Genomic DNA, 12,145 nt, shown 5'->3' on the forward strand with positions numbered 1-12,145 from the left:
TGTTAATGTCAGCTTTTGATGAACCTCTGTTTGCAGTGATAAGCGCACCTGACAAGGCAGTTTAAAACGTGATTAAGATTGCTTTTGTAAACATGTAGTTTTGCAAAGAAAGAATTTCTCACTGCTTTTACAAGCTTATGTCAGAAGAATAACATAACTTTTCTGTTACATTGTTTTGTCTGTTAACTACATCTGTAAATCAATGGAGGCTCTGGACTCTAAGCACGAATTTGAATGTAGACTTAATGGTGGCAACATGTAGCTCATTTTATAAAAGGAAATGGGTATCACAGCAGTGTGGGGAGAAAAAAACAGCCTCAAAACAAGTCTTGTAGCTCATGAATTGTGCTAAAGGCTACCACACTGTTGAGGTAGTGAGTTGCAGAATAGAAGATGAATTTTAGGAAAATTAAAACTGAGTATTTTGAGAAAGGCTGCAGTTTAGCAGGTGTTGCACAGTGCTGAGATTCTGACCTTTCAAGGGCTTTCATCTGCGTTAAAGTTTAAACAGCGAGGGCAGCGCCTCTGGATTGCTTCCAGCAGCCCTGCTTTAACATGCTACAGGTGCTTTCTGCTGAATCATAAACATATAAAAGGAGCTTCAACCCGAGCAGCTGCAGTGTTCCCGGAAGCTCGCCCCCTAGTGATGGCTCCCTGTAGATGTACTTTCATGTAACAAGGAGGGCCGTAATCAAAGAAAGCTGGCTAAGACTCTGCCGGAGGCTTGTTATCACAGACTGATGATTCCGACTTTTGTTCTTCCTCTTTAATGAACTTGCTTTTTTTTCTCAGTGAAGGAAACTAAACAAGGTGAATGGAAAGATTAATTTAATAACACCTGATTACCAAAATGCTTCTCCTGCCTTTTTGATGCAGGCATGTTTATTCTTGATGTCATGGATGATTACATAACTTCCTCCCCTTCTTGTCTCCTTTTTGCCACAGGTATTGTTGCTCAGAAGGTGCGAGTCGAGGAGACGCTGGAGGCGTATCCCGCAGAGTCGGTTGATCTGCGTTGCCAGTTTGTTGATGGAGGAGGGACCAAGCTCACACAGGTTGGCAGATAAAACATCATTTTCTGTTAATAAGTAGTTTTGAAGGCCCAAAATGTTGAGACAATGACTAATGGAGTGAATTCCTGCAGACCACAGGTTTGTTTGGAGATTGATCAGATCAGATTCTTCCACAAAATCTTTGAAGGTTTTAGAGGTACAAATAAATACAGTAAACATATAAACAGAACAAGGTTTTTCTAAGACTGAAGGTTTCCAGAGAAGCAGCAATTTTGGGCTTTTTATGGAAACTTGAGCAGCATCCAAAGCACAATAAGCCTGTTGAAAAGTGATCAAAAGGAGAGACATTGAATGGTAGAGCTTTCTTGTGACCTTTCGATCATGTAATCAGTTTTGATGTTTATGCCAGAAACAAAAGATACACTGTGCAAAATTTTTATCTTCAACATTTTATCTTCTAAAAGACTTTCTCAAAAATTAAACCTTTAATTGAAGTAACTAAAAGAAAGATTAAATTCCTCATGATTTCTGGCACACTCCTTTACATTTTTTCCAAGATAACTCTGAGGGTTTTCACCATAATGGGTGACATTTACAGTCTCTCCTCATCAGCTCATCCTGCAGGATTTCTATTGGTTTTAGTTGGTTAATAAATTATCAGCCAACCATTGTGTGTACCTTCTCAGGTTTGGGTCTCGTTTCATCTCCCATTTTGAGCTCATCTGCTGAACCTCAGGTTTTCTTTTAATATCAGCTGGTATTTGATGCAAACACTGAACACATCCCAGGATAATGTGGCTTATCATGCTTTATTTAAACTTGCTAAATAAAATACACACCAGCTTGAGTGCATACTGTCATAAAAATGAAAGAAAGGCAAACCAAGACAGATTCTTTTAACACAAGCACGCTTTAAGAGATTTTGTTTCTTTTTTTTGAAACAAAGGCGACGCTGTCATGAAATTTGAAAATACTGCCACATGTCGCATTCAGACTCTGGTGTTACACAGTTTCAGTCACATTTCTTCAATTAAATGAATTTAAAATGCATATTTTTAATTTATGCATAAAACGCCATGAATGAAATCAGAAAAGTTTAAAGTGAAGTTATCATGTTATGGAAATTTAAAATTCTCTTCTCAGTTTGTTAAGCAGAACACTGTCAGAGCCCAGTGGTATTTAGGCAAGCTGAAGGAAAACAAAAGCCCCACAGGAAAAAAGGAATAAAAAACACTCGTATTTGACATTTGCTTTACTTTTTTTTATTATAAGGTTACAAAGAAAAAAGAAAAACACACACCCACGCCTGCCTGTCTGTATATTCCAGTTTTAACTGGTAAAATGTTACTATCTGCAGCTCTTTGGGGCAGCTCAGGGGCAAGAACCATCACCTTCCTACGGTAAAGTTGGTAGATTAATTCCTAGCTTCCCCAGATAGTTGTTGAATTCTCCTCAGGCAAGACCTGAATCGGGTATAAATGTTGACACATGGCAGATAAAACTCTTAAGCTGTAAGAAGGGCTGTTTTCATGTGTGTGTGAGTGTGATTGGGTGAAAGTGGCATATAGACTATTGGTACATTCACAACAGGATAGTCTGGGGGACAGCATCACGCAGTTACAACTGATCGCTAAGGGCGATATTCTCTGAAATGACAACTGTCAAGTTTTTTTAATGTTTTGTAAATTTTCCCCAACCTGAAAGAGAGAGGGACATCTACCAGCTCTGAACTGGATTTCACTCTAATGACCCGACAGTAAACAGTTATTTCCCTTTCCTCTTTCTTTTCTCTTTTAGACTTCAGCAGGTAGAACAGTTAGTAAAATAAGTCTTTCTTTGCATCTATCAGTTATCTATTAGGTGAAAACCTTCAAATAGAAACGAAGGAAATACACATACGCTACTGTTTGCATATTACGAACCAATATTTAAACATGTAAAGTGTGATTACAGATTAAATATATAAAGCAGGGTTACTCATACTCCTGCTTCAACACACCAGAATCAAATTAAATGGATCAGCCAATCACAATGACTCATTCATTTGAGTCAGCTGTGTTGGAGCAGGGACACATGGAAAACCTGCTGGATTGCGGCCCTCCTATGACTGAATTGAGTAACCCTGATATAAAGTATAAATATCAAAGTTGATTTGCCAAACATTAGCAAACAACCGGCAGCTCTTCCTTAAAAAGCAAATCATCCTCTCTCACCAGCTGCCTCTCCAGTCTTTGCAGATGTCTTTTCCATAATATTCTATTAAACAGTAGAGCAGTGATCTGTTTAGTGGCGTCTCCTCCTGATTCTGGCGAGCCATTCTGGTCAGCTGTTAGTTTCAGCTGTGGCATCATGACGTCATAGCATTTCCCCAGCCCTCCCTCACAGAATGACTCAATAACAATTAACCAAGAAGACAGAAAATCCAGCTCATCAACTGGCCTGGACTGAGTACGACTTTTTCACTGCGAGTAAATAAAGCAACGTGAAATTTGTCTGATTTTACTTTGGTGTACAAACTAATCTGCCTAGAATAAGCAGGAGAGGCAGCGAGCTACCCAACATGCTACTCTGTGACATGTTCTACGTCACTTCCTCTGTTTGGTTCACTGGATGGTCTGTTGGCCATCTCACTGCAAGGAAACCGCACCACGGTTCACTTGCAAGTGAACCAAGACCCCAGGATGTCAAACGGACCAGAGTTCGCTTCTTTGGTCCACTTCACTGCTCCAAACTATCCCTACTATCCGTAGAAGCAAACCAGGGTTCGTTTAAAGTGGACCAAACAGCAGAAGTTTTAATGCTTCCCAAAATCACTCTGCATGGTTAAATAAGTACAAATGCAGGTAATGTACCGTTTGCAGTGCATATAGAAAGTATTGCAGAAAGAAACGATTTAAGCTGATACTACATTTCTGCAGTTATGGCAGCTACCATGTATGTGAACTCACAACAAGTAGATATAAATACCATGGTCATAGGTTGCATTCTTGATTTTGTCATATTTAGTTTTGTTTCCAGCTTTGTTCATTCTCTTGTGTGTTCTGTGTTTTCTGTTTCCGGCTCGTTAGTTTACCTGGTCTGATTGCTTATTCACTTCACCTGTTCCCTGTTAGTCGTCCTCTGTTTGTTTTCTCTTACTCACTGCCAGATCATTGTTGTTGTTTCTCCGTGTTCACTTTTGTATCAGCAACCTTGAGTTTTGAAATTAAAACTTTGGATAATTGCATTCGTCTGTCTCCCACCTTATCAATCTGTGCTTGGGTCCTCTCCTCTGCTGCCCTGTGGCAATAAATAGGTCCCCTAAAAGAATGAAAACATTAGTTATTTTAGTTAAGTGATTATATACCTTGAGAAAAAAAAAATGTTAATATTTTAGTTGCATAGTGCACCTTTATATATATATACTGAATCTCTGTCTTCCACTTGTGTTGTAAAGCTGCTATGCATGTATCAGCTTGATTTATATTTTTGACTAATTAGTCAGCACTGAGAGGACAAGGAATTTGTGACTGATGGCCAGGTAACTTCTGCCATCACTGCCAGTCACACACAGACATGCATCACAGGTATGCTTCACATACAAATCAAGGTAATGTCATTGTATGTCATGTGTAGCATATCTAGTCTAATCTTTTAACATTCAAACCTTCACCACGCTTTGAAACCAGACATCAATGCCCTACAGAGCAGGTATTATAAGAGCCCGGTTCTACTCAGCTGCAAAACACACACATGGACATTGGCTGTGGATGGCTTTATTACAGCACCCACACGAAGTTTCACACTCCTGTAGACCCACATCTTTAAATGGGCATGTGGCGCTCATAATAAATCAAGACAGTTCAGTAACCACAAATTACCAGGTAGACACTCATCCAGGGAAAGTACATTCTCTGAAGCCATTTAAGATAAATGAAGGGAAAACAAGCACTTAATAGAATATTAATACACGCAGTACTCTGAATGCTATTCCTCAACCTATAGTTCCACACATGGTATTTAAACCAGCTCAGCATGCTCGTAGTAAATAAATGACTTTACTAAATGCTCAGAAAGACAGACAGTCTGGTAAACATACCTGAATTTAGCTGCAGTGATGAAACAATTTAATGCCACCAACGGTGTATCTTCATAAGCCTGGTTCTTGATGTCCTACACAACATTGTAGGCGTTTACTCACCAGCAGTGTGGGCTTGGTGAGTGAACACAAAAGGTGAAATGTTTGGCTTCGTGTTGCAGAGGCATGGAAACATGGGGATTTTAATGCTTTCAGTGATCTAATGGAACACATTTCCAGACTGTCTGTCTTTGAAGACGCTCACTGTGCTGCTGTTGTTGTTGCATACAAAGTGAAAACTGAGAGCATAAGGGAGAAATTCAGATCTCACCAACTCTCGCTTCTCCTTTCCGAGTGAGTTGGAAAATCCAGTTGTCAGTTTCGGGAAGTTTTGTTGTTAGACGCACCAATGATTACTCAGCTTATTGTGAAGCAGATTATTGTAGCCTCACAGAAATAACATGATAAGCAGCGTGGGTGTAGTGCTGCCAGAACTGACCTGTCAGAATAGCACATGCACTCAACGTGCACGCTTTTTGTACCATTCATGCTTCCTTTTTTCAAATTAGACAATTTGTCTATAGCAGCAAGGTTCATAGGTTAATTAGCTCTTAGTATCCAGTTATATGATGTACATCAGGATAAAAATCAACATAACTCTTTAATGCAAAGCACATCAACATGGAAACTGTTTAAGGGCTAACTACTCCCTCGAAGGTGGAGGGCACGTATTCGCCAGCATTGGTTTGTTATGGAAAGATTTTGATGAAATTTTCAGAAAATCTCAGAAATGAAAAAAGGAGCAAGAGTTTGGATTTTGGGGTCAGTGTCTGGATTCAGAAATATTTTAAAGAATTCTTTCCTTTGGGGAGATCGGGAATATTCTACCATTCAAGTTTTCTAACTCAAAAATGATGCCTACAATCATTGGAGAAAAAAATAAAAATAAAATAAAATGGCTTGCTAGAGGCCTGCGCTCTAGCTAGCTAAATGTTGTCTTGAAGAACTTGCTGCATTCAGATACGTATTTCTGAGGTTAGGGCATCCTTGCTGCCACAACATCATATTTGACTCTTTTAAGTTTAAATTTGTTTGTGACAAGAAATGCTGCTCATGTGGAGTTTGGGATTCAGAATAGCCAGTCATGTGGGGAACGCTGACTTAAAGGTGCAGTGTGTAACACAATCAAAGGACAATGACAAACATTTAACCCTTTAACACCCATCTGTCGCTGGTAACACAAAATCAGACTTCCCATTCCTGGTCATTAAAGGGTTAATATATCATTTAAAACTCATTATTTTATCTAATCACGTTATTAAAAGAACTGTAATGTTTTTATTCTCTTAAAACGACGCATCTTTTTGCAGTAGATCCACATACATGGCAGCTGTCATAATTAAACCACAATTTTTACTACGGTGTCTCTTGATGGACATACAATACCATGTGTGAAGTAAGAACCCTCTGAGCGATAAAACTGCAGAACCAGCTTTGTTTGATAGGTGCTAGAGCTCCGTTTGGGATAGGTAACACTTAGAAGAAGACAGAACACATGTACACAATTTTGAAATAGTTACCCGTAGTGCAGTCATCCAGTTGTTTCTATACCCATGTTTACCACTAGATGTCAGTAGTTATTTTACCTTTAAAGCAGCACCGGTGGTTTAAAATATTAAATAAAGTGAACACATTAATAAGTAGGCTTATTGAAAATAATAGTAGTAATTTCCAAATATAAATACTGTGTAGAACAGTGTCCATGAGAGTTTTTAAAAGTTTTTTGCATGCTAGCCAACCTACTGAATTAGTTGATAGGCCCCTTAAAAATATCGACATGACAGCTTCAATCATTCAGTATATAACCCGCAGTAGAAAGGCTGCTTTAAAAAATAAATTTGGCTGATTTACTTTTCGTGGACATACTGTATCACATGAGCTGAACTTGAGGGGGAAAGTAAAAATGCACCTGCTTTGACAATGACAGTAAAGGGAAAAAAATATCAGTCGAAGAGAGCGTCATTTATTTGGACTGTGTGGAGAAGTAAAGTAGTTCGTATTGTAACAGACGTGGACATATTGCATGTAACTGTCATGTTAAGAACTTTGGTTACAGAATCAGTTCAGTTAAGATAAAAAATATTCTGTTACTGGTGTTGTGACATTTACAGAGTGTCATTGGACATGTTAGAAGCTGTGACTCTCAGTGAATGATGACACATTTCTCATTTAACGTCTCTGATTGGCTGGAAGTTAAGGTGGCAGTTCTCCATGTTTTCCGTGTGTGTGGAAAGAGGATGGAGTGAGTCGGTACTGGCTGATGTTACAGCCGTTAGCGACCCCAGCAGAGCTTATATATTTGTTGTTGTTGGGCCCACAGCAGTCTGTGTCTTCCTGTTAATAAATCATCTACAACACTGAGTCACACTACATTCAAACCTTGGCCGGTTGCACTGAGGAGCTATAGCTTTTGTACGTGGGGTGGCTGCTCATCTGGTTTAGCTACACACCACCATTGTAGTTTTTCCACATTAAAAAATGAAATTGCAGGGTGACTCATTTGCCTTGTTTGATATTTTCCCCTCACAATCAACACCTGAAGAGACTCTCATCCTCTAACATATGATGAAACATTGATTCCTCCCATCTTTTTCCAATCCTCTGTCCTTTTCCTCAAGGTGTCATATATTTAATGGATGTTTGCTAAATGTGTATTGATGAGCTATATTGCCTCTCCTTCCTGGCCTGCCACTTTACCCAGTATTGGCTGTCAATTAGAAAACTGCAGAGGAAACTAAAATCAATCTGGTATAACATCACAGTATTCTCCCATGGGGCAAAGTCTCATACAGCCACAGCAAATATTGATATTTTTCACAAATCAGAAATCTACAGACAAAATTCTAAAAAGGACTTTTTTAAGGGGAGAGTTTGCAAGTGAAGCAAATCTCATATTCAGTCTTGTAAATTATTCTGGGCCTTTTACTGATGCAGTCTGCTGGCCAGCATTCCTTCTTTTCATTGGTTTTTTCATTCATTTACATTCTTCATTAATTTAGGTTACAGATATAAAACATTTCCATAAATATTCAGATAAATGTGAGACATGAGCATGTGTACTATTTTGACTCAGATTAATGAGTCATTGTGCAGAACTTCATAGGCTGTTGGATCCATTTAATTTGAGTGGGGTGTGTTGGAGCAGGAACACATTAAAAACCTGCAGAACTACAGCTTAATTGGACCGAATTCAGTAGCCCTGTTCTTTGTTTTTGGAAGGTGCATTTGCCTTACCTATTTCCTAAAGAGGGATGCTGGATGTCAACTTGAAAACTTAGAAAATCTGTCATGAAAGAGCAACAATAAATATCTAAAAGGACTCTGATATATAGATAATAAAAACAAACAAAACGATAAAACAAAAAATAAAGCTACTTATTCAGTTTATTCAACGGGGCAATGGCTGCAGGGACAAGAGAATATTTATGTCTGTTAGTCTTGCATTTTGGCAGGTTGTACCTGCGCCCTGATGGAAGTAGCAGGAACTTATGGGCTAAGGGGTGACTTTGATCCGCAAGGACTGGACGGGCCTTGCTTTGGACTCTGGTGTGATACAGGGCTGAGAGGTCATTCAGGGAGATCCCTGCAGTTTCTCACAGTCTTACAATCATCAATCTGTTCTTGTTTTTTAGGAAAAGGGAGTCGTACCAACAGATAAAAGAAAAAGTTAAAAGTCGCTCCCTGCAACTAAAAAATGAGCTGAGAAACTAAACTGTGTTCTTTTCAGGTGTCTTGGATATGGGAACCTGTTGATGGCCAGAGGGACAACATTGCTGTGTTCCATCCAACTTACGGACAGAGTTTCCCCAACTTGTCATTCAAGGATCGAGTTGTGTTTCTTCAAAACACTCTGGAGAACCCGTCCATAAGGATTAGCAACCTGAGGATGTCCGATGCTGGCCGCTACACCTGCGAGTACGCCACTTACCCTTCTGGAAATGAACAAGGGACAACCACTCTCATCATGCTTGGTGAGTTGAGATATGTGTCCACGTAACATAATGGAAGCTACAATAACTTGATTATTGAAAGTATGACTGAGTGATATTCAGGTCTTCATGTGAGGGTTTGATGCTCAGAAAGCTTCACAGTATTTTTGCTTTAATAAAAAAAGAAAGCGCTTGAAGCAGGCTTTTAAAAACAGCTCTGCTAACTGTTTAGCTTTCACAGGCGCCTTCCCAGCCATCTGCTTATCACTGCTTTCTATAAAAGAAGCTCCCAACGGGCCTTAAGTCTGAGAAGTCATTTAAAGCATTGGCAAGAATTCTCAGGGTATCTCCTTGTTAGATGTGGCATGAAAAACAAGAACAATCTCCTAGAAAGATTCTTGACTTGGATGTGGCACCACATGTGTCAACCTTTCTGAAGAGACGGCACTTTTAATTTAGATAAATATGTTGATGTGATTTGATCAGAGTTGAGTCTGCAAAATGAGATAAACTGGAGGTGAGAATTTCTGCTTAGGTTGAGCCTTTAAGTGGGTATTTCACTTGGTACCAGTTATGTAAGTCGATTAAATTACAACCCTGTTTTAAAATGTTGGGACACAGTGTCAAATTTATTAATGTATTCATAATTTATTTTTTATTTAATTTCTTTTTTAATTTATTTATAAATTCAGAAAAGTTTTCTTTATAAATTTCTAAAACCTAGAGTTCAATTATTTACACACTGTCATTAATGGGAAACAGACATCGTGTTGAAGCAGAAACTGTTTCTTTATTTCTTTTAAATGTCGTCTCATTTTGAACTTGATGCCAGCAACATGTTTTAAAAGAGGTTCACACGCTGGCCTGTTTTGCCACATGCAAAGTGTCCTAATACACCAACCCAGACGTTAGCTTTGAGCTGTGTGCTGATAACTTAGTGGTTCGTTCTCCTTCTCTTTAGCCTAAGATTTTTCATTCTCATATTTATGTCACTGTAGCTAAAAAAAAAATCCCTTATGGGATTATTAAGGTCTATTTATCTAGCTTGCTAGCTATTTAACTAGTTAACTAGATATCTAACTAGCTATCTAGATATACAACACAACATCCATTATTTACCATATGTTACTGTATTCACACAATATTTTATACACTGCAAATGGTTTTCAGAACTTATCCTGATCTCAAGCTGTAATTTCCACAAAAAAAAAAGAAAAGAAAAAGAAAAGAAAAAGGCATCAATCTGAGGGGCTGAAGATCACTGACGTTTGGCATTCATTTTCTGCCTTGTCAGAGCGATGAACCTCTTCACATCTCTGCTTCTGAAAGACTCTAAGATTTTCAACCCAACTCATGTTACTGACCTTTTAACATTGAACCTAAATAATTTAGACATGCCATACCAAGTTTATCTTCACACAGCTTTCTCTCCTTTTCTTGCACCTGTTTTAACTTCTCTGAAATTTAACTTTTGATATTTTCTATGTTGTTTTTGTGTTATTTTTGAAAACCATAAGAAATCTGTAGTTTAAAGAATACTTATTCCTTATACTTTCACCACAGCAACATGCTGCATGAGTGTATTGTGTATAGTCACTAAACATATGCATATTAAGCTCTTTAACATAGATTTTAGACAATAAGTTTGGAAAAATGACAGTTGTGCTGCATTTCTGGAGTCGGTTGCTTTCTGGTATCAAAGTAAAAGAAGATTCAGAGAGAATATGGAAATAAAAAAGGATTCAGAAAGAAGATGGATAAAAAAAAATCCAGATAGAAGATGGAAACATAAAAGATTTAGAAAGAAGATGGAAATAAAAATCTCTAAACCGAGGCGCAGTGTAAGAATGTCTTTATTTAAGCTGACATGTCCTTAATGGACTGTTACAAGAGCCCATGAACAGTGGCAAGTGCCTTCTTCAGGGCATTACGCCCAGAGCATTTAACAGTCCATTTAAGATATGTCAGCTCAAATAAACCTATTTTTACTTGTAAAGTTCTTTAGTTTTTTTTTTCTCCCCAATTTTCTCTCTGAATATTTCGTAGTATTGTGGATTCAATTAATATCTGAATCAGTTGAGCATGGCAATGATTCAAAACAATAACATTTTTTCCTTTAGATGACTTGTTTGGTCATCATTACACTGTACTCTGTTTTCATGATCAGATTCATCGGTAGTTTATTTCTCTGTCTAGTTTTTCACAGTAACATGCCAACATGTTGCTATTTCTGTCCATGAGTACACCACCCGGACCAACCTCTGCTCCAACCTCAATGACATTCCTGAATACTTAATCATTTCTGTTTAATTGATGTCAGGTCTGTTTTGGCAAAGTGACTGACTTAATTACTTGTTGAGGCCTTAAACTGTCATAAACAAAAGCTGGGAATTAACATAATGTCACCATAGCTTTCTGTTCCGGAAATCAGACCATGCGTCCATATGTAAATGTGCCTGAAAGGGAAGGCAAACAATCTTTCTTTGTGACCTTAATTATTTTCCATTTACTAAGTTTCTTCTTAGTTCAACTACAGCATTCTACATAGATTAAAGAAGATGTCCGAAATCGTTCTTTATTGTTGCATCCTAGCAGATTTATAGCCTTTCAAACCAAAGGTTCACATCATTGGTTTAGCAAAGCTAGTCCATAACAAAAGCATCAGCATTCCACTCTCCATAAAGGAACCCACTGCAGCAGAAAGAAAGTCAACATTGCCACTGAGCACAGGAAGGTGCTGCTTAGTTAGTCAGTTTTCAAAGCTTTTAATTTCACAGTTGACTCAATTCACTTGTAAAGTGACAATATTGTAAAGGTGCTTTTCAAAGAGTTAACAGATGCAGTGTCTTGGATGTCACATCATCAAATCTCCTGAAAGGACTGTCTCAATTTCAAGGATCCTTAGGGTACGTCCTGAGGGTACAGTTTTGAGTAAATTTCCTAACTAGTCATCCTTTAAAACCTTTGGCATTTGGCTGCACATTTCTAGAAGAGTTAGTCCTTGTGCAAGTACAATTACTGATGTTATGTAAGGTTGTTAACCTTAAGCTACGTAGCAGTTCTGATCTAGTTACTGTAGCACAGGA

General features: G+C 38.2%; 1 protein-coding gene across 3 annotated transcripts in view; it reads left to right on the plus strand.

Moving 5' to 3' along the window:
* The window catches only part of pvrl2l (PVR cell adhesion molecule related 2 like), a 375,359-nt gene that overhangs the window by 145,096 nt on the left and 218,118 nt on the right, over positions 1 to 12,145 (plus strand). For all 3 annotated transcript variants that reach the window (XM_042011546.1, XM_042011544.1, XM_042011545.1), the window contains exons 2-3: positions 946 to 1,055; positions 8,858 to 9,101. In XM_042011546.1, coding sequence (XP_041867480.1) covers positions 946 to 1,055; positions 8,858 to 9,101 — 354 coding nt within the window. The remainder of the gene's footprint in view (positions 1 to 945; positions 1,056 to 8,857; positions 9,102 to 12,145) is intronic.

Source organism: Melanotaenia boesemani, chromosome 17 (genome assembly GCF_017639745.1).
Source record: "Melanotaenia boesemani isolate fMelBoe1 chromosome 17, fMelBoe1.pri, whole genome shotgun sequence".
Taxonomy (NCBI): domain Eukaryota; kingdom Metazoa; phylum Chordata; class Actinopteri; order Atheriniformes; family Melanotaeniidae; genus Melanotaenia; species Melanotaenia boesemani.